Source organism: Schistocerca gregaria, chromosome 6 (assembly GCF_023897955.1).
Source record: "Schistocerca gregaria isolate iqSchGreg1 chromosome 6, iqSchGreg1.2, whole genome shotgun sequence".
NCBI classification, from domain to species: domain Eukaryota; kingdom Metazoa; phylum Arthropoda; class Insecta; order Orthoptera; family Acrididae; genus Schistocerca; species Schistocerca gregaria.
The window spans coordinates 388,849,783-388,874,376 of NC_064925.1; the positions used below are offsets into that span (position 1 = coordinate 388,849,783).

The 24,594-nt window shown below is 39.1% G+C and overlaps 1 protein-coding gene across 1 annotated transcript in view; it reads left to right on the top strand.

Moving 5' to 3' along the window:
* Window positions 1–24,594, top strand: part of LOC126278411 (acetylcholine receptor subunit alpha-L1-like) — a 194,481-nt gene that overhangs the window by 137,569 nt on the left and 32,318 nt on the right. Inside the window, exon 5 of the mRNA XM_049978518.1 lies at window positions 13,017–13,239. Coding sequence (XP_049834475.1) covers window positions 13,017–13,239 — 223 coding nt within the window. The remainder of the gene's footprint in view (window positions 1–13,016; window positions 13,240–24,594) is intronic.

Here is a 24,594-nt window from a genome sequence, read left to right on the forward strand (position 1 = left end):
TCGGTTTACTGGTAGAATACTGGGGAAATTAAATAAGTCTACAAAGGACTTTTCTTGCAAATCACTTGTTGGACCCATTCTAAAATATTGCTCAAGTGTATGGGACCCATACGAAATAGTACTAACAGCAGATATTAAACATATGCAGAGAAGGGCAGCATTAATAGTCACTAATGGGTAAATGTCACAGAGCTATTGAAGAAGGTGAACTGGCAAACTTGAAGACAGGCATAAACTATCCTGAGTCTGCTTACAAAGTTTCAACAACCAGCTTTAATTGATAACTAGGAAAATACTACAACCCCCAATGTATCATTTTCATAGACATTGTTAGGATAAGATTAGATTAATTACAGCACACACACAATTATTATTCCCTCACTCCATATGTGAATAGAATGGGAAGAAACCATAAAAACTGGTACAGTAGAATATATCCTCTTCCGTGTGCTTCACTCTGGTTTGCGGAATGTAAATGTACACTCCTGGAAATTGAAATAAGAACACCTTGAATTCATTGTCCCAGGAAGGGGAAACTTTATTGACACATTCATGGGGTCAGATACATCACATGATCACACTGACAGAACCACAGGCACATAGACACAGGCAACAGAGCATGCACAATGTCGGCACTAGTACAGTGTATATCCACCTTTCGCAGCAATGCAGGCTGCTATTCTCCCATGGAGACGATCGTAGAGATGCTGGATGTAGTCCTGTGGAACGGCTTGCCATGCCATTTCCACCTGGCGCCTCAGTTGGACCAGCGTTCGTGCTGGACGTGCAGACCGCGTGAGACGACGCTTCATCCAGTCCCAAACATGCTCAAAGGGGGACAGATCCGGAGATCTTGCTGGCCAGGGTAGTTGACTTACACCTTCTAGAGCATGTTGGGTGGCACGGGATACATGTGGACGTGCATTGTTCTGTTGGAACAGCAAGTTCCCTTGCCGGTCTAGGAATGGTAGAATGATGGGTTCGATGACGGTTTGGATGTACCGTGCACTATTCAGTGTCGCCTCGACGATCACCAGATGTGTACGGCCAGTGTAGGAGATCGCTCCCCACACCATGATGCCGGGTGTTGACCCTGTGTGCCTCGGTCGTATGCTGTCCTGATTGTGGCGCTCACCTGCACGGCGCCAAACACGCATACGACCATCATTGGCACCAAGGCAGAAGCGACTCTCATTGCTGAAGACGACACGTCTCCATTCGTCCCTCCATTCACGCCTGTCGCGACACCACTGGAGGCGGTCTGCACGATGTTGGGGCGTGAGCGGAAGACGGCCTAACGGTGTGCGGGACCGTAGCCCAGCTTTATGGAGACGGTTGCGAATGGTCCTCGCTGATACCCCAGGAGCAACAGTGTCCCTAATTTGCTGGGAAGTGGCGGTGCGGTCCCCTACGGCACTGCGTAGGATCCTACAGTCTTGGCGTGCATCCGTGCGTCGCTGCGGTCCGGTCCCAGGTCGACGGCCACGTGCACCTTCCGCCGACCACTGGCGACAACATCGATGTAATGTGGAGACCTCACGCCCCACGTGTTGAGCAATTCGGCGGTACGTCCACCCGGCCTCCCGCATGCCCACTATATGCCCTCACTCAAAGTCCGTCAACTGCACATACCGTTCACGTCCACGCTGTCGTGGCATGCTACCAGTGTTAAAGACTGCGATGGAGCTCCGTATGCCACGGCAAACTGGCTGAGACTGACGGTGGCGGTGCACAAATGCTGCGCAGCTAGCGCCATTCGACGGCCAACACCGCGGTTCCTGGTGTGTCCGCTGTGCCGTGCGTGTGATCATTGCTTGTACAGCCCTCTCGCAGTGTCCGGAGCAAGTATGGTGGGTCTGACACACCGGTGTCAATGTGTTCTTTTTTCCATTTCCAGTAGTGTATATATAGCTACAGATGTAGATGATTGTTTAAAGGCCTCTGGGCACACTTGCATTAGCCGAATCTTGTCTTTGCAGTCTCTTTGGAAGTGTTACATATAGTGTTGTAGTATTATCCTAGCTTCCTTACTTAATACTGTTTATCAAAATTCAGTAAGTAGATTTTCACTGGATGGTTGGCATCTATCATCACATGTCTGCCTGTTCTCTCTCTCCCTTGGCCAGTCAAACCCGTGAGCATTTATCCTGCCCTTCTTTGCATGCTTTAAATATCTCCTGTATTTCCAATTTGGCATGAATCCCAATGACTTGAGCAGTATTCTAGAACTGGTCATATGAGTGTTTTGTAAGTAATCTCCTTTATGGACAAACTGCATTTTCCCAGTGTCCTACCTATTGATCTATGCTTTCACCCCACATTATCCACAACTAAGTATATATGATCTTTCAGTTTCACATCCCTACAAGTGGTTACACATAGGTATTTGTATGAGTTGACAAGTTCAAATTGTGATTCATTGATCCTGTAGTCACAGTCATTTTCATTATGATGTGAGGAGATTGCTACTCATCACACAGATGAGGCACAGGGTGACAGACAGACACACTTCATAATTCCTCCCTCAATTTTCCTTTGTTTGATACTACATTATTATGTTTTATGAAGTGCACAATTTTACATTTCTGAAATTTTGAAGCAAATTACCATTCTTTGCACCATTTTGAAACCTTATAAAGTTATCACTGAAAATATGTGCAATTTGTCTGCCAGGTCATTAATATACAACATGAATAGGAACGGCCCCATAAAACTTCCCTGTGGCATACCTGAAGCTACTTCTAAATATGTCAGAGACTCTCCATTCAAGACAGTATACTGTGTCCTCCCTGCCAAGGAATCCTCAGTCTAGTCACAATTTTTTGTATCCCCATATCATTGTACTTTTGTTGATAAGTATTGGTATTGTACCAAATAATAATACTAGTAATAAAATTCCAGAAATAAAGAAATACTACTGAGTGAAGAGACACAGTTGTTAGCACACTGGACTTGTATTTGGGTGGAGAATGGTTAAAACCCACAACTGGGCATCCAGATTTAGGTTTTCCATGATTTCCCTTCATCACTCCAGGCAAATCCTGGGATGGTTGCTTTGAAAGAGCACAGCCGTGATTCCCTTCCCCAGCCTTGACACAATCAGAGCTTGTGCTCCATCCCTGATGACCTCGATGTCAATGGGACATTAAACTCAATCTTCCTCCCTTTCTTTAATAAAGAAACACTGAATATATACTAAGATTCTACAACAGATGAATGTCAGTGATATTGGATGACCGTTTTATGGACCATTTGTACTAGCCATCGTATAGAGGGCTGTGATGCGTGGTTTCTGCCAACTATGGAGCACAGTTTTTTGTCCTATGGATTTATGGTACATTATGGTTAAAATAGAGGCTAACTCAGTTGCAAGTTCTATAGAATCTGCCAGGGATTTCATTAGTCATTGGAGCTTTATTCAGTTTTAGTAATTCCGACTGCTTCTCAATGCCACTGACACTGATATTCATCTCATTAATGTAGAAATAAAATCATGAACACCTTAACCCCTGTTTAATTTATTGTACAACATGTGAGTGGTTTCAGTCAAAGATCATTATCCAATGCAGACTCTTTTTAACAGCAAGAATTAAATATGTATATCAAAAAATATAAAGTCAAAAATATAATATTTACAAATACTAAGGAAAAGATACATTGCTACTCAACACATAGAGGAGGCATTGGGTCATGGACAGAGAGAATGAAAAATAATATTAGAAATATTTTAGCTCTTACACAAAGTCCTTCTTCAGAACCATTAAACACACATATTCATATAAGCATAACTCATATACACATGGCCACTGTCTCTAGCCACTAAGGCTTGACTTTAGCATTCTTTTTCATTGTGCCTCCCTGTGACTCAGTACCTCATCTGTGTGCTGTAGTGTTTAGCCATGCAGAGGTAAATGCATGGAGTATAAACTGCTGAAGGTCTATATTATCTGCAACAATCCTGAGGCTACAATTTATATTGTCTGCCACGTCATTAATATACAACACACACAGAAAATGCCCCAACAGTCTTTTATGGGGCCCATCTGAAATTACTTTGGCATCTGTCATAGATATTGAAATGATGTCATGTAACACCTTAGGCTGCCCTATAATTTATTATTTGTTGTGCAATTTGTTTTGGACAAAAACTATTACCCAACACAGATGTTACCAGCAAGATATACATAAAAAATTGTCTGCAACTGACACTCCACACATCTATCTGTGCATGACTAAACATTATTTATAAATACATTATGTAATTTCTACATTTTATCAAAGCAGTGGAATGCAATCAACAAAAAATATTTTGTATCATTCATCTTTGCATTTGTGTGAGAAAGTATGGCAGTATGTACTCCCAGATTTTCCTTTGTAAAGGTACATTTGAGACGGTGGTTAGCATTTCTACTTTTGCTTTGCTACTTTCAATTTCAGTTCCTGTGTCATTCATGAATGTCTGGATTAGAACTTAGGTGTCATCGACAGCCTTTACATAAGGCCAAAATTTCTTTGGGTTTTGTGAGATATCTCGTAAGAAGATTTTACTAAGGTAATTATTGAAGACTTTATACATGGCCTGTTTTATAGCCAAACTTTTTCATTAAGCATATTCCTATTAACACTCCGATGCTTTGTTTTACAAACTGTTGCATGGTCAACACAGTTTCTTTAAAAGTTTCATTACAGAGACTGTATACCTTGGAGTGTCTCTCCGAGAATGGACTGTTCTAGTAGGTACTTATTTATTAAGTGCTCCACATCTGCATACATACTCTTAAACTTCTGTAAAATGGATGGCTGAGGGTACTTAGCATTGTACTACATGTTACAGTTTCTCACCATCCCAATCATGTAAGCAGTGTGAAAAGAATGACTTTCAAATGTCTCTGTGCACATTGTATTTAGACTAACTGTGTCGTCAGGGTCCCTATGGGAGCAACATGTAAAGGGCTGAAGTATATTTCTGGGGTGAAGTTGATGTTCTTCTAAATTTGAGCCTCAGGTCTCCTCCATGCTCCTGGCCATAACAATATTTTTATAATTCCTTCTTGATATATGACATTATAGCCTCTTTACCTATTTTACTGAACATGCAAACCTTTCTACTTGTTTTAGGTGCCCTTTGTAATTTGGTCATCAGTATTGCCACAACCACCTCACTGATACTGGTTTCAATGTGGACATCTTCAAAAAGGTCAGGTGTATTTTTTGCCATTAGATCTAACATAGTTCTACCATGTATGGGCTTCCAAAGTCTTTGCTAGGCAGTTTTCAGAGGAGGCATCTAGTTATGTGTTGTAGGGTGTCTTTCACAGCCAGTTATTACAAAATTGTAATTATCCCAAATGATTGTTGAATGATTGAAATCTTCAGTGATGGTTTTATGCACTGTCATTGAAAAGAGATGGAGATGGTTTTGGTGGTCAGTAGAAAGATCCAGTAATAAATTTATGCACAGCCTTGGTACTGAGTTATGCCCAAACAACCTGAGATGCATCTACAGTGCCTATCTTGGAGAACTTGAGTTTCATGTATACTCTGATGAATACACAACCCCCATTTCGCATTGTTGTTGTTGTGGTCTTCAGTCCTGAGACTGATTTGATGCAGCTCTCCATGCTACTCTATCCTGTACAAGCTTCTTCATCTCCCAGTACCTACTGCAATCTACATCCTTCTGAATCTGTTTAGAGTATTCGTCTCTTGGTCTCCCTCTACAATTTTTACGCTCCACGCTGCCCTCCAGTACTAAATTGGTGATCCCTTGATGCCTCAGAACATGTCCTACCAACCGATCCCTTCTTCTAGTCAAGTTGTGCCACAAACTCCTCTTCTCCCCAATTCTATTCTATACCTCCTCATTAGTTACGTGATCTACCCATCTAATCTTCAGCATTCTTCTGTAGCACCACATTTCAAAAGCTTCTATTCTCTTCTTGTCTAAACTATTTATCATCCATGTTTCACATCCATAAATGGCTACACTCCATACAAATACTTTCAGAAACGATTTCCTGACACTTAAATCTATACTTGATGTTAACAAATTTCTCTTCTTGAGAAATGCTTTCCTTGTCATTGCCAGTCTACATTTTATATCCTCTCTACTTCAACCATCATCAGTTATTTTGCTCCCCAAATAGCAAAACTCCTTTACTACTTTACGTCTCATTTCCTAATCTAATTCCCTCAGCATCACTCGACTTCATTCGACTACATTCCATTTTCCTTGTTTTGCTTTTGTTGATGTTCATCTTATACCCTCCTTTCAAGACACTATCCATTCCGTTCAACTGCTCTTCCAAGTCCATCGCTGTCTCTGACAGAATTACAATGTCATCGGCAAACCTCAAAGTTTTTATTTCTTCTCCATGGATTTTAATACCTACTCCGAACTTTTCTTTTGTTTCCTTTACTGCTTGCTCAATATACAGATTGAATAGAATCGGGGAGAGGCTACAACCCTGTCTCACTCCCTTCCCAACTACTGTTTCACTTTCATGTCCCTCAACTCTTATAACTGCCATCTGGTTTCTGTCCAAATTGTAAATAGCCTTTCGCTCCCCGTATTTTACCCCTGACACCTTTAGAATTTGAAAGAGAGTATTCCAGTCAACATTGTCGAAAGATTTCTCTAAATCTACAAATGCTAGAAACGTAGGTTTGCCTTTCCTTAATCTTTCTTCTAAGATAAGTTGTAGGGTCAGCATTGCCTCACGTGTCCAACATTTCTACGGAATCCAAACTGATCTTCCCCAAGGTCGGCTCCTACCAGTTTTTCCATTCATCTGTAAAGAATTCGCGTTAGTATTTTGTAGCTGTGACTTATGAAACTGATAGTTCGGTAATTTTCACATCTGTCAACACCTGCTTTCTTTGGGACTGGAATTATTATATTCTTCTTGAAGTCTGAGGGAATTTCGCCTGTCTCATACATCTTGCTCTCCAGATGGTAGAGTTTTGTCAGGACTGGCTCTCCCAAGACTGTCAGTAGTTCTAATGGAATGTTATCTACTCCTGGGGCCTTGTTTTGACTTAGGTGTTTCAGTGCTCTGTCAAACTCTTCACACAGTATCATATCTCCCATTTCATCTTCATCTACCTCCTCTTCCACTTCTCATTTGCATGACTTATGTACAAGGACATTGCGTTTCTCAACACAATGATGGAAGTCTAAGACATCATACCCCAGACTTGGGATTGGATTCCTTTAGGAAGTGTGTGCACCACAACCACGCAACAAGTATTGTAAACAAGGAATCACCAGTATTAGTCATATAAATTTGAAACTTTTTTTATTATTATTACATATTGGTTTCAATCACAGAGTGATCATCTTCAGTGCAAAACTAAGTCCTGTGGACTCATGTAATCATTCACAGAATGTAATACCAAACATAGGTGTTTATCATGAAGAACATGCCAACTAGCAGGTAAGATTCATACTGAGCCAACTGAGCTTCATTCAGCTGGCTCAGTTTGAATCTTACCTGCTAGTTGGCATGTTCTTCACAATAAACACCTATGTCTGGAGTTATATTTTGTGCATGATTATATGAGTCCACAGGACTTAGTCTTGCACTGCAGATAGTCACTCTGTGATTGAAACTGATATGCAGTAATAAAAAATATAAAAAAAAAGTTTTCAAATTTATACAACCAATGCTGGAGTTTCCCTTGTTTACAATATCCTAGTCTGTCATAGAATCTTTGAAATCTCTGGTTCAAGCCTTCTCCTCGACTTAAAACTGGGGAATGGGAAGGTGTGGGGGCAAGATTAGTTCTAGAGACAATGCTACAAATTTACGTTCTTCATTGAAAATCCATTAGCAAGGCTAGCTTCACAATTTTTTCTGCCATTTGCTGGATGATCAAAGTATAACTTCAGATTACAGATGACAGACATCACTCATTTTTAAGTGTGCCGCATTCTTCAGTTGGTTGCACTCTGCTCACTCACAGGTTGGCACAACAGCCTCTTCCACATGTTGAATGAAGGTGACAGAACTTGAAGTACCTTTGGTATCTGCAGTATGGATTTCTCAGTAGCCTTGCTGTCATACCCATTTACAGAAACTTTCAGTTGCTTGACAGCAATGAGGTTGGTTGCCAGTTGTTTAGGAACAGTGACTAAGTCACCCCATGCCTTGGAACTTTGATTCTAGAATTTTCTTTGGGAGAGGAGATATGATCGCTAAAAATCCCAGATGACAAATTCAAAATTAGCAGAAATTTATGACAAATGCAGACACTCTGCAATGCCATTGAAAAGGGAAGTGTTATAGAATGTGAGATAACAGTTGGAATATGCACAGAATACACTGTCACACCACAACAGTTGACTTTGTGAAAAGAGCTTTAGTATCTATTGTAACTGCATTAATTTTTTTAGTGACTGGTTTTGGTTCAACGTGAACCATCCTCAGATCTGAATGTATTGGTTCCAAGAATAACCTATCCAACTGTCAGCAAATTTACATGCTACATCACATGATAAAATAGTCATAGTTAATGTAGTCAAGACGAATAATAAATCTACTTGAAAACTACATATTGCCGATTTGTTTTCCAAGGATATTATATCACTTTTGCAGACTTTGTGAAAGCTATATTTATATCAGAATTGAACACTTTCAACCACTTCCTTTGAACAATGATTAACAAGCAGAAAAAATATGCAAATATTGCACTAATTATATAAATATGTACATCATAATTGAGGGGAAACAAGTTTTCAAACCGTATATTGTGTCTGGAATTGGCAGAATGTGCATTTGCAACATGCTACCTTCTATTTAGCACAAAATATATAATGTGTAACACTAGCAAACTTCCAAAAATTATCAAATAAATGTACCTTTATTCATACAGATGTACACTAAAATTAGTGGTAATGGTTTCTAACCAAGGATACTGCAGAAAAAATTGCATAAAGCACAAACATAGATTAGGACTGACAATATAGTATGAAATATGTTTTTTTGCATTACTCATTATTCAGAGGTTAAAAATTTCACAAAACAGGCACATGTTTTGATACAAACTGCATGAAAAGCATGGTGAAATCTTTTATTAAATCTTATGATTTGGATCTTTGAAGAGAATTGATCTGACATATGTGCTCTCACTTGTACACAAAGAAAATACTGGAAGTTGGCTTACGTATACAGGGCATAACAAAAAGGTTGGCCAAACGTTCAGGAAACATTCCTCACACATAGAGGAAGAAAATATGCTCTGTGCACATGGATCTGGAAAAGATTTATTTTCATGCTAGAGCTCATTTTATACTTTTCTTAATAATGATATTAATTATGGGAAACATACAGAAACAGAACATACCAGCATTATATGAAACTTTTTCTTATATGAAGTGTTCAACATACCCTTTTGGTGAAAGTATTAAACACTTTCCTAAGTGAAATATTCAGAATGCTCCCTGTAGTACATGCATCAACCTGCTGTTGCATTGAATCCCTGATGTATCCTTGGAGAATCACATCATCAACAACATTTGGGCCAGCATTGTTGGTTACTGTTTGTTCGGACATCCTGTTCCTCCACCCAGACTCAACAAGGAAACTTACCATATTTTATCAGAGAATACTCTACCTGTTCTGCTAGAACATGTGCCTTTATAAGTGTGACAAAACATGTACTTCATGCATGCTGAAGCTTCTCCTCACTTCATTGTTAATGTTCATAGGCTTCTAAGTAGCAGATTCCATGAGAGATGGATAGGTGAAGGTGGACCAATTCCTTAACCTCCATGCTTTCCATAATTAAACCCACTAGACTTTTTTGTGGGAGTATTTGAAAGCTTTTGTGTGCAAAACCCAATACAAGATGTACAGAGTCTTCACACCTATCTTACAGAAGGCTGTGAAACAATACACAATTATCCATGGATACATCAATGCTTCAGGGATTCAGAGAGATGGTAGGTTGATGCATCTATCCTTGCTTGGCATTTTGAACATTTAATTTACAAAAGTATTTTATGCTGTAATGTAATACACGTATGTTCTGTTTGTGTGTTTTCTGTGATTAAGGTGATCATGAAGAAAAGTAGCAACATGGAAGTAAAGCTTTTCTGGAACCATGTCCATATAAAATATTTCCTTCTTTTACATGTGAGGAATGTTTTCAGGAAGTCTGACCATACCTTCTTGTTACATACTGTATAAAAGAACTCATGAAATGCCAAGGAAGTGACCACACAGTTGAAACTGGTAATGGGTATAGGAGACACAGATCTGCGAGCATATATCAGTATTTTGATCTATCCCACCTGGAGCAGGGAATGGGCTACTGCTCCCTCCAGCAATTTGGGCACCATAATGGTTTGTAGTGTTCCTCCTTCTGGTTTTCCTGGAAGAAGTTTCTTGCCTTATGGTTGTGTCATATTGGGTATATTCATCAGACAGGCCACAAGTTTTGTGCAAATCTTCTGCACCGCCAAGTCATCTGGTACAATCTCATGATCAACTGTTGTCAGGAAGTCCAATATTTCTGATATCAAGTGAATAATTTGACAGCCTGAATTCAGTAAGTGGTGCACATGAATCGCATGGTCATCTGTTCATGATGTTGATGGCATCCCACGCATACCTCCTTTGTGGCCTCCTCCAGACCTTCTCTAAACAAATTGTGCCACCTCTCTGACTGTGATCTGGAAAGGCAATTTACCCCAAAGGATTTCTTAAGCATCCCACAAGTTTCTAGTGGCTTCTTGTTGAGTTTCACACAAAACTTCATTGCACAGCATTGCTCTTAAGATTTCTTGATTGTTAGTTTAACACACCCCCTAAGTAGAGGTTCAGAGAAGAAGCTATCCTCACCCTCCAAGAGCATGGAGGAAATTGAGCAACCTACTGCTGGAAATCTGAGGTCCCCCCCCCCCCCCCCCTCACCCTCCCTGACCTGTCCAACCACTCTGTGATGAATATCATAGACGTGCCACAAACAATCGTGTCACATTTGCTTTCCAGACACACCCTTTACTTGGTCATCTTTACCAGCCACTAGCAGACTAACTCCCTAATTTCAACAGTGGCAGACCTTGCGCCATTCATACTTCTGTTGAGAAGTAGTCAGTACTGCAATGAGTGGAAATAGACCATGGAATTAATGTATTTAGAATTTCATCTTCTGTTGGGGTTAGTCATCCTGCAGGATGTGGGGTCCTGCATGAACAGTTGCTGTACTGGTATAATATTTAGTGTGTCCAAGCACCTCGACACAATATTGGCCTGCCAGAATGTCATTCTTCCAATGACTGCTGCAAAGATGTGGTAAAAATCCACTTTCCACAATCCAGATACTGTTCACGGATGAGGCTGATTTCCCATGAAACGGAATTGTTAATTTTCATAACCAACACTTGTGAGCTAATGTAAATCCACACACAGGTGAAGAAGAAGGCATTAAGACTGATTTTCAATCACCGTATCGACAGGACCTCACATACTATCAAACAGGTTGACTGGTGCTAATTGTTGCCAGTTCCTATCAAATGACTTGCTTGTTCTACTAGAGGCTGCACCATTCCAATGACAGCTGGAGGTGTGGTTCATGGATGATGGAGAACCATCCCATTTTCTCCTAGATGTTCAAGAACACCACTCATAGGCATTTAATGGCCAGTAGATTGGTCAAGGAGATCCATTTCATTGGCCAGCTTGTTTGCCTAATCTTAAATCCTTGGATTTTTGGTTGTAGGGACACTTGAAATCTTACTGTATGCAAACCCCATTAATGAGATACAAATGCTACAAGAACATGTCATCAATCCCTGCCAATGCATCTGTAACCAACCTGAAGTTTATCAGAGAGTGTGTGATTCTCTAAGATGTTGGACAGAAGCATGCCTTACTATGAATGTTCACCATATGGAGCACCTCTTTTAGCGATGGCTTACAAGTGCAGGTCATATGCAGTAGTAAGCAGATTACATTAGAAGCTCAGCTGTTTCACAGTATCAGAATAATGTGTTCTCCTTTTGTTTACCATATTCTGTAGATCATTTGAATAGAATAGAGCTTACAATAGAAAAAGATGTGTTTCACACTAGCGAAGATGAAAAACATTGTTGTTAAGGCTTTTGCTTTAGAGCCTATGTGTATTGGATATTTTTTTCGTGTTCTGGTCCATACTACCATTACTCAAAAAATGGAATACTTTTTTTTAACACACACACACACACACACACACACACACACACACACACACACACACACACACACACACATACATACACACAAATATGTAAATATGTATTAAAGTTCAACAGTGGCATGATAATGATCTAGCAAGAGATAGTTTATTCTTCTGTGTTATTGGTGCTTGCCTTGTTCGTGCTCCCATGTCTATCGTGCTAATATGAAATCAGTGGGTTCTGGAGGGCCATACTCAATGTCATGCAGGATCTCAGTGGTAACATTTGATTATTGGCCAAGAGGACAGATGTATTGTTCACTCAATGGTGCAGAATCATACAGTCATGTCGCACGCTTTGATTCAGGAATGCAGCAGTACTTTCTTTGGAGTAAGAGAAATATCCACACACACATTGAAACGATAGCTAGAGCACCACAGACTATCAGCATGGTGATCACTGTTGTGGCTTTCCTTGAAGTGGCAACAGTAAGACATGCACTGACACTGGTGTGTCAAAATTCAGTAATGTAGAGAAACGAAACTTTGGTAGTTTACAGTGAATGTGGGTGAGAGAGAGAAAAAAAATGAAAGAAAATAAATAAATAAATAAATTATCATTATTGGTGGCTTCTATAACTGAAAACGAAACAAATTTTTTAAAAAATCAGATGGCTTGTGATGATTGGCATGACAATATAAAATGCTTAGTACTTTCTTCTTAATATTTTTATCTTTTTCACTTTATTTTCTATACCGTAAGTGTTTAATTACACTAGTAACAGATGAGTTGTATATAAATTGTACATATTTGGTATTCAATTAATTTTAACTTTATTTTAACTCATTTCCAACAGTGCATCCGGGTCAAGTATTGATCATTATGGGAATTCCCATTGTGTTGTGTTTCCAACTGGAGAAGTCATCTGGGTACCCCCTGCACAGTTTCTTGTCTTCTGTGATCTTGATCTTCGTCTGTGGCCTTATGATACACAGACTTGTCATTTAACACTTGGCTCTTGGACTTATGATGGAGATCAAGTGGATCTGCAACTTGGTGTACCATTTGATGGTTTTGAGGTAACATATATCATTTTAATATGCTGCTTTATACTCGGAGTTTGATTAACTTTTGAGGAATGATAACATAATAATTTTTCTGGTAAAAAATCTGTGATTTACCACCACAATGTCTCAGAAATCTAGCTTTGAAGGTAACGACATTTACATAATGGCTTGTTGCATATTAAAATACGAGTACAGTACAGAATGAAGATGAAGCTATATGGAAATTTCATGTTATCACAGATATACAACAGCTTTAATACAAGACTAAGTAAAAAACTATCTACATAACATTTTTACTAATTTATAACCGTATAAAATGTGCAGTGACATCATTTTTCTTCAACAATCATCCTGCTTTTCAGTACACTTCACCTGTTGTTGCACAAGCACCTTTTCTGTTGAGCAGGAAGTCACATATGTACCACATTTATCACCTTTGATAGACTTGTATGCATAATGCCCCAGCATCTCAAAATATGTTCTGAAGAGTTTTTACACTGTGGACAGTAATATGTGGATGTGTGTTGTCATGCAAAAAATAAATGCTGTTTGACAATAGATATTGGCATTTGTTTCAGATTTCAGGCATCAACACATTGAAAAGGATATCACTGAAACATTGCCTGTTTACTCTTCACCCCAATTCTATTAGCATCACTATACCTGCAGATGGTTGACTCTTGAACTTCTTTTTGGCTGGAGATCTGGGTGGTTTCATTCCATGCTCTGGCACTTGCTTTATGATTCAAAGTGTTGAGTCCACATTTCAACTACAGTGATGATTCATTTCAAAAACATTTCACCTTCATTATCTGCTGACAGATTACCATCTAACGCTATTTGCACGTATCACTGATTGTTTTGCACAGACTTTATGAAAGTTGAACATTTTATGGGCAATGCCATTGCAGAATCTTGATAATGTGTATTTGGTTTGCCACTTCATCAACAGTCATGTGTCGGTTATTCCAAATCAGGTGACACACTCAATGCTGTGATCAGTTGTGGATGTGATTCAACACACCACCCTATCCTCTCCCTTCACACCTCTTTGGCTGCTTTTGAATTGTTCAGTTTACTGATAAACACTTCACCATGGTAAAGCATTGCCCCATATTGTGCTGAAGTTCATTACATATTTCAACTTCTGGTAGATCTTTAGACCACAAAAAACTTTATTACAGAATGTTATTCTTCATTGGGGCAAATGGAGAGCGATACAGCCATGCTTACTTCGCAAGAGCACATAACAAACTGATGTGACATTGCTAAAATCTGTCACAAAGAAAGAGAGCAGTTTTATGGGAATGTGTTCCTTATTGAACACAACATACAGATACAGTAGTATTACTAGGTGAGCAGGGTAAAAGGGAACGGTAAATCAAGGAAACATGTCATGAAAGAACATTCAAATTTGAACATTTCCTTTACTGGAACATTAACAAGGCACAATCAATAGCACAAACTTATAAAAACGTCTATGACCAAAGGAACCTAGGGCCAGTTGGTATACCAGTGCAAGCCACAAGCATACATCGTCCATTGGAAAGTTCAGTTAACATAGTCTCTTGAGACAACATGAAAGGACATCGTTAATATTTTTACAGTACAGCAGACTTAATCAGTCTTTCCTTCTCATCCTGTCCAGTAAATCTCCCCTGACTCGTGGTTCTGGGTGACTTTTCTGAAGTCCACCCGTTTTCCTAGACCTCTCCAGTTCTTTTCCTTCACCCCTCTTCCTTCTCCTTCAATCCTTCTGCTGGAAGTAGGATCCACTGACTCAGAAAGCTTGCCTAATTATAACCTTCTTTTATGTAAGTGTTCTGCCTCCACTATCAAATAGTAGGGGTAATTATGAATAAGTAAATCAGATTGTTGGTTAGCTATTATGAAAGGTCTTGTGAATTCATTATTGTAACCATGATGTACTTGAAGCCAACACTCATCACAGTAGTACAAGTTTATACACCTATTAACTCCACAGTGAAGGAAGAGACTGAAAGGATGTATGTTGAGATAAAGAAATTTACAGATAATTAATTCTGTTCGTGGACTAGAATTTGACAGTGAGGAAAAGGAAGAGAAGAAAATATAGTGGGAGAAGGAATGTTGCCAGATAGAATTTTGCACAGAGCATAATTTAGTCATTGCGTACACTTGGTTCAGTAATTGTGAAAGGAGGTTATACATATGAGAGAGACCTGGAGACACCTGAAGGTTTCAGATAGATTGTATCATTATCATACGGAGTTTCTAAAAGCATATTTTAAGCAGCAAAACATTTGCAGGGACAGTAGTGGACTGTGATCATAATTTACTGGTTACAAACTGCAAATTAAAATGGAAAATAAATAAATAAATAAATAAATCAAGAAATGTAGGAAACTAAGGAGATGAGACCTGAATAAACTGAAAGAACCACAGGTTCATGAGAGTTTTAAAAGCAGGAGTAGGCAAAGCCTGACTGAAACAAGAGGAATAGATGTAATTCATGGATGCACCAGCAGAGACCTGTGTCATGTGCTGGTGGCACCAAGACTGAGGACATCACATCGTGTTCTGGCAACACACTTTCCCCACCACTGTGCCAGATGTGTGTGCAGATGTGGCTTGCTATATGTTGCCAGAGGGAAGAGGATATAAAGACAGCACCCATCAGATGACAGTCAGTCATCAGGAATGCCTGAAAGCAGCAAGAAGTCAGCTTCCTGAAATATCGCACCTTCTGGACCTTCCGGATGCCGCAGCCTGGCTGAGTACCTGAGAAATATTCAAAATCTTTCTATGCTGGGAAAATCTAAAATCACACATCACGTACCTCCATGGTGAGGAGATGTACAGCAAAATTAAGAAGCTTCATAAGGTTCTGAACAGGAAAGGACAACTTCTGGAGTCTCTTGTCATTCAGCTGAGATACTGAGCGGACCATAACATACTGTCTTTTGTGAAGGTCATTTATCACACCAGAATTCCACACAGCAACCGATCACTAGAAGAGACAGCAGGGCCCTAGTTAGGGAGAGGATCTGCTACATTTGACACAGACTTGATGAAACCTCAAGAGAACTCTTCACAGTCCACCTGCAGTTGTTGTCAACATTTCCCCCTGACTTGTAGCAGTAGATATAACCAGAGCCACTTCCTCATCCCCTCAAACCCAGAACCTCTCACAGAAGAACCCCAAAAGTGCCCCACTTGAGACAGGATACTTCCCGGGACTGGATCAGACTCTGAATGTGACTCTCCAGCAGGGATACGAGTTCCTAAAATCCTGCCCCGAAATGAGATCCATCCTTCATGAAATTCTCCCCACTCTGCCAAGAGTGTCTTTCCGCCGTCCACCTAACCTTCGTAACCTCTTGGTTCATCCCTATGAAATCCCCAAACCACCTTCCCTACCCTCTGGCTCCTACCCTTGTAACCGCCCCCAGTGTAAAACCTGTCCTATGCACCCTTCCACCACCACCTACGCCAGTCCTGTAACCCGGAAGGTGTACACGATCAAAGGCAGAGCCACGTGTGAAAGCACCCACATGATTTACCATCTGACCTGCCTACAGTGTGACGCTTTCTATGTGGGAATGACCAGCAACAAACTGTCCATTTGCATGAATGCACACAGGCAGACAGTGTTTGTTGGTAATGAGGATCACCCTGTGGCTAAACATGCCTTGGTGCACGGCCAGCAAAACTTGGCACAGTGTTACACCGTCCGGGTTATCTGGATACTTTCCACCAACACCAACCTATCCGAACTCCAGAGATGGGAACTTGCCCTTCAATATATCCTCTCTCCTCGTTATCCACCAGGCCTCAATCTTCGCTAATTTCAAGTTGCCGCCACTCATACCTCACCTGTCATTCAACATCATCTTTGCCTCTGCACTTCCGCCTCGACTGACATCTGGGCCCAATTTCTTTGCCTTTAAATATGTGTGCTTGTGTCTGTATATGTATGGATGGATATGTGTGTGTGTGTGTGTGTGTGTGTGTGTGTGTGTGTGTGTGTGTGTGTGTGTGCGCACGAGTATATACCTATCCTTTTTTTCCCCCTAAGGTAAGTCTTTCCGCTCCCGGGATTGGAATGACTCCTTACCCTCTCCCTTAAAACCCACATCCTTTTGTCTTTCCTTCTCCTTCCCTCTTTCCTGAAGAAGCAACCGTTGGTTGCGAAAGCTAGAAATTTTGTGTGTGTATTTGTGTTATTTTATTGTGCCTGTTTACCGGCGCTTTCCCGCTTGGTAAGTCTTGGAATCTTTGTTTTTAATATAGTAGATATACTCAGTTAGATGGCCTCAAGCCAACAGAGCATGGCTGTTGGTCACTTTCAGACAATCTGCTAAATACAAATATCTTACATCTAAACCACCAGAGGAAATCCTTGGAGAACTGTAATCAACTTTACAGAGAACATAATGATGATGTTACCTTATCTATACTAGGAAGGAACTAAATTTTGCACTGACACCGATGACCCTACCAACAGCAGAATTTATCAGTGTGGTCAAACAGGTTGCTCTTGCACTTCCATGTGATGTCACGGAGGAAACACAATGTTAAATGTGCCATGCATCTACCAGGGCTGTTCCACCAAAACCAAACATCTCCAAGGAAGAGAGGAAAGAACAGAAGTATCTTGGAGAAGATGCTGAGAAAGTTATTCTCCCAGCAGATAAAGAAAATCCTACAGTCCTGTTATGATGTCAATATTCAAGTAGAAAATGCTTGACCTTTTAGAAGACAATACCTACAGATGGGTAGAAAACAATCCTGCCAACTGCTTGAAGAGGAAGGCCATTGAGCTTCTCCAACACACTTTCCAAGACAAGAAGTTGGGAAAGAGACTTCATCCAAGAGCAGCTGCTCTACCAATACTCGATAAACTACCTAAAGTCCCCAAGGAAGTAATACCACTTGAACCAGTTGTTAGCAACATTGGTGCAAGAACATATGAATTAGCAAACCACTTGACAGTGATGTTCAGCCCCTTTGTGGGCAATTGCACCACACACACAATTCAGCAGATTTCATCCAGCAGCTCCAGAACTTCTGGTTGTGCCAAGAAGAGCTTCAACATGGTGTCTCTCTTTGCAATAATACCTTTGAAAGACTCCTTAAGCCTCACAGGAGATAAGTTTGGGCCAGCACTAACAACATTGTTTGAATTCATGCTTATGTCAACCCACTTTTTATCTGATGGAAATTATATTAACAACAGATGGAATGGTAATGAGTTGTCCTCTACCACTAGTGGTGGCCAATATGTTTAAGGAATCATTTGTAGAAGAAGTGTTGGTATCAGCTCTCTGCAAGCCCTTGTGTTTTTTTTTCTTTTTTTAAATGAAGATGATATGCTTGTAATCTAGCCAAATGGACAAAATCACCTACATTCTGTAACTCCTGAATTTGCAGCACTGAAACATCAAATTATGATGTTCAGTGTATGCATTTGCCAAGACAGGCAATAATGGAATATACACTGCCACACCATCAGTTTACTCATAATACAAGGGTCATTCCATAAGTCATGGCAACAGTGGTATATTGTGCACACATGCAGCATTACCATAATTGCAGTAAATGCATTCAAAAGCCCACAGCAAACAATACCAAAATCCACCAACAAATCATGACAACATGCGAGTATGGTTCAGTACCAGTGCCTGAAACATTCAGTGTGAACTTGGCCATGCTACAAGGTGGTTGTAGGCTCAGCTGTAGACTGAGCATACATGAAAATCCCTTTTTCACTGGCAAGAGTGCTACTCAATGTCATGCAGAACTATGAGCAGCTATTGGTGACAGGGCATTGTCCTATCGAACAGTTGCATGTTTTGTGGAGACTTTCAGACATCGACGTGCAGTAACGACAGACTCGCCATGAAGTGAGAGGCCCACTTCAGTCCTTACTGACAGGTCCGTGGCTGTTATTGAACACTGTTTAACAGAGGACTAATGTTGGACTGTGCAGGGATTAACATCATGGATGGGTATGTCATTAAGAGCACTGTCCCACATTTAATGCCAGGACTTGGTGCACAACAGGTGTCCAAAATGGGTACTACATCAATGAACAGAAGTGCAGAAGTGGACATGATATGAGTCTAGTTGTATCAATCTGGACTGAACTGAGCTGGAAGGCAATTGCACTTGATGAAACCTAGGCATGAGTATTATTAACATATATAGAGCACCTAGTGGAAGTCTGCCAGACTTCATGATCAACCTAGTGGCTCTGATGAACAGGATCAGTGCATTAAATATGAAGACAATATTTGTGGTGACTTCAACATTGATTTTTCAAATGACAGCAGTACCAGAGATGCTTTGATAAATATGACCAACACATTCAATATGATCTCCATAGTGCACTACCCAATGAGATTAACAGAATATGCAAACTCCATCATTGACCAAATATTCATCTCAAACACTTGTGACAAATTCAGAAGTAGCCTACTGAGCATGGGTTATAGTGAGTATGAGGCACAACTGCTATGTTTAGAAATACCCATGAGGTAGCAGCTGTTGCAAAAAAGTAACTAAAAAAAGAAATTTTCTGGAGATAATATTAGAATTTTTAATTTCTTACTGGGTAAGGAAGATTGGAAAAGCATCTGCTTTCAGAACAATGTGATTGCATGTACATGAGTTATCCTTTTTTACTATTTTAATGCTGCTGCATTTCCAAAAGAAGTAAAACTGGTAAACTGTAACAACAATAAGCAATGGTTAATTAAAGGCATAAAAATTGCCAGTGAGAGAAACAGATTTCTGCAGTATTCTTGTAAGAAGTGTAGATTTACATCAGAATTTGCAGATAATTCTAAAGCCTACAAAAGAATCTTTGATGGATTAGTCAGAGAGGCAAAAATTATGTAAATGACAATTTGATGAGAAACTCATCTTACAATATGACATCCAAGTGGAGAGCTGTGAAGAAAGAAACTTGAAGCCCAGTACAAAAGAAAGGAAGTGTCATTAACACTAGAAGGCTCAAACGTCACAGACCCAAAATCAGTCAATACAAAATTCAATGAATACTTCACTTCATTTCACTAGCCAAAGACCTCATTAAAAGTAAACTATAAAGAACCAATCCCAAGTTCCTTCAGCAAATTGGTGATCTTGGATGCATCTATGTATGTTTGTGAAACAAATCCTGATGAATTTATAAGTAAAATTGAATCATTAAGCAATAAAATGTCAAGTGCCCTTGGTGAAGTACCTGTTTCATTTTAAAAGCATGTGTTCACCATTGGTGAAAATTTTCAAGCTCTCTCTAGAAATTGATGTCTTTCCAGATATTCTCAAAATAGCAAAAGTTTCACTGCTGCTAAAAATGGTTCTTCTGATAAAAAATAGAGCTACTGACCTGAGTCACAGTTGGGTTCCTTCTCAAAAATTCTATAAAACTCTTTTATGACAGGCTTTTAAATTTTGTAAATAAACATTCTCTTCTTGCTGTACACAACATGATTTTAGAAAGTCTACATCCACACAGACAGTGATTTTTGAATTCTTAGATAGTGCTTTAAAATCCTTTGGTCAACATATATTCAATGCAGGTATTTTTCTAGATGTATCAAAATTCTTCAATGTCTTGGACCATAATATTCTGCTCGAAAAATTAGCAAGACAAGGGGTAAGAGGTGTAGCATATAGCTGGTTGTTTCTTACTTAAAACCCCACAGGCAGAAGGTATCACTTCAGCATGAATTCAACACTAAGAATAAAATGAGAAACAACAGCTTTCTTTCTAGCAATTTACCAATAAAATATGGCGTACCGCAGAGCTCAATATTAGGTCCACTACTTGTCGTGATTCATGTGGATGACTTTGTTGAATATATGAGTCATCAAACCTTTATGCTGTTTGCCGATGACACCAGCATATTGCTTGCTGAATCCAGCCCAGAGACCTTGCATTCAACAGTAAAAAGTCCTATGAAAAGACTTTCTGAGTGGTTCAACAAAAACAAACTCATTGAAAATCTGAAGAAAATTATGTGTGTCAACTTTCATTTATTTCCTCTCTCTAATCAAACATCTATTCAAGTATCTCACCTAGAAAATGTAATGTCTCAACATTTTGGATTTGTTAGTTCAGCAAGACTTCAAGTGTCACACACATATAAATAAATTGTTTAGGAAACTCTCATCCATGTGCTATGGTCTAAGAATATTAAAGTCTACAACAAGCAAAACAACAGTACTGTAGCCATACTATGCACAGTTCTGCTCACTGTTTTGGTATGGGGTCATTTTCTGGGGACAATCACAGTGTAAAGGTTTTTAGAATGCAAAAAAGAGCTCTAAGGATAATCTGTGGCCTTAAAAGGATGGAGACTTGTATCTCTTTTTACTGAACTTGTGTTCTGAATGTTACAAGCTTATTCATTTATAAAACTAGCTTGTTCACTAGAGACTACTTGTTGAATACAGGCAAACTACTACAGAACAAAAATGTGCACAACTATTGTACCAGAGGAAAATTAAATAGAAATAAAAAATAACACAGAATCACAGCCTTTCAGAGGAACATAATTAATACTGGTGTAATAGTATACAATAAGATGCCACAGGAAATTAAAATTGCTATGTATCCCATCAGGTGGCTTGCGGAGTACGGATGTAGATGTAGATGTAGATTAAAAATTAAACTAAAGACATTTCTAATAAAGCACTGTTTCTATTCTGTAAAAGAATTTCTGAATATATGACAAAAAGTTACTTAAAAATTAAATTGTAAGAAACTAATATTAATTTGCCTACTATTTGCTATGTATTATTGCAACTTTTCTTTATCTGTCCTATATCAGTTGTACAATTTGTGCGGAATGCTGAAACAGCACCAATAAAAAAATACTCAATCACTCAACTATGAGTCTGAGAGGAATGCCTTCCTTGTTTATCTTAAGAAGGCCATAGAGTTGTGAAAGCGCAGCTACTCAAGTTATGAAGTTATAAGAACCTTATTGATGTTACAGGCAAGCCTGACTCTTTGAGAGGAGTAATCATCTTCCTCTCAATATTATTCATAGGATCTACATCTATCTGTCTGCAGGCAGTGTCATTCAAAAGATGAAAAGTCTTCTTTGCAATGTTAAGGATGATCTAGATAATTTAAAGATCAGTGTGTACCAAATTCATTGTGAAAGTGGCATGTTTTACATGGGACACACTATGAAAATAGTTGAGGAGAGATGGCAAGAACATCAGCAATGCACTCAACTAAAACAACCGCCCAAATAAGCTGTCATTGAACACTGTTGCAAATATAATGCTGAAATAAAATTCAAGGAGGCAAGTATTGTGTTCAAACATCAAACATTAAGTTTCTGGAATAGCATAATTAAGGAATCTATCAAAATAAGGATGTCAGAAAATCTATTAACAGGGATGGGGGATTCAATTTAAACAGGGCTTGGGGTTCAGCAATTAATTTATTATGATCTCACTGGCCACCACATCAACCACAGCTGTAAAATGCTAAGAGAATGCATTTTTGAGAAATCCCAGTATGAGCTCTGAAAAATAAAAGGGCATAGTGGGTGTTGAAAGTCAAACTCACTGTCAGCTGAACAGTGGCATGAGACTAGTAATAGTTCACAGTCGAGTTGGAGTCAAAGCTGTAAGTACATTCGACAGTGCAACTCGCAGCACCTGAAGAAGAGGACTGGTTGGTTGTCAAAATATTGTGCAAAAAATGGAAACAATTAAGGTATTTGAATGTTTTACCACAATTGTGGATCAGGAAATACTCAAACTTGCAATACTGAATGTTCCCATGTTACCAACAGGAAGCATTGGAAGTTTCATAAAGTAGCTATAAACAGTTTTAATAGGAAACTTCCTAGCAGATTAAAACTATGTGCCGGACTGAGACTCGAACTCGGGACCTTTGCCTTTTTTAATAGGGTTATGCAGACTTAACTGGAGAATCATTGATTGTGGAGACTTTAATATTGTTTTTCTTTCAGGTAGTATTGATTGAGGTCCAGATTTAGGTTATTATCAATAGTAAAATTCTGTACAAGGACTGAAGGATAAAGTGCAACAGACATTGCAACTTGTTTTTAGACTCAGCAATCTGTAGTAATGTAGCTGTAAAACCAGTAGTTAATGGTGAACGTGTGTATGATTGTCAAGTGTTAACAATGAAATATGCTGATCAGTTAGTTATATATCATAGGAAACAAGTATTGTATTGCAGAATCAGAAAAATGAGTTGCTCAAGTCGTTTAATGGAAGGAATGCTGGGGAGAAATTTACAAAACAGACAATGTAGACAGAAAATTTAGCTCTTTCTTAATCAATATTCCAGGAGACCTCAAGTTTTGTTTCTCCTCAAAACAAATAATGGTGTAATCGAACAGAAGCAAAGATAAGGGATGGACTGTTACTGAGATTAAAGTACCTTGTGCTAGAGAGAGAGGGATCACCTAATTCAGAGGACAAAGTGGAATCAAAACTTGAAACTACAACTAATATTGTATACTCTTCCAGTTTGTTATTTAAAAAAGTGGGACTCATACACTATACTCAAAATATGAAACTCTCCAAGAATAACAAAAAAAAATTTGGAACATTATTAAAAAAAAAAAGAGCCAAATGAAACTGAGCCTCCAGAAAATACTTCTGGCAGAAATAGCGGCACCTTCAAATCACCGAGCACCACATTCAGTGATAAGTTCCTCACACTGGCAGAGAAAATTGCATCTACTAATAAACAACCAAATACAGGTGCATTAGAGTATTTGTGTGGTCTTATAATGCTTTCTCCATGAAGAATCCTTTATGAGGGCCAAACAGAGAGCAAGTTAACAAGTTCTGCTCAGTTAAATAACTCAGTATTTTATCACACACCATTTTCTCAGACACTTTTCAAAAGAGTGGACACACTGTGCATGACAAACAAACATTAGTTTTCAAAAGGACACTTACAAAATTCATCATGCCACTAAAATGCTGTAATCCTTGTGGGTGGCTACAATGGTGTTTCTAGCAGAATATCACAACCTTGTACCATCTAGATAATATGACACTTAAGATTTCTTTGAAACCAGTTGATGACTTCGAGCTTATTTCCTGAAAGATTTAAATGTGCTGAGTAGCACACTTCTCTAATTTGTAGATATGCAAACCACCTCTAATTACATACTATTTCATTCCTTCTACAGTGTATTTCAAGGGCTTACACACTAATCTCAGGTGGGTCAGTGGTTTACTTTACAGTTTTGGTTGCAGGATATACTCACTATATAGCAGAGATGCTGTTTCCTTCAGAAGCAGACATTAATGACCTTACACTAAAAGAAAAATCCTATGTAAAATTCCTTGTGGTTCGTTTGGATAAAAAGTTCA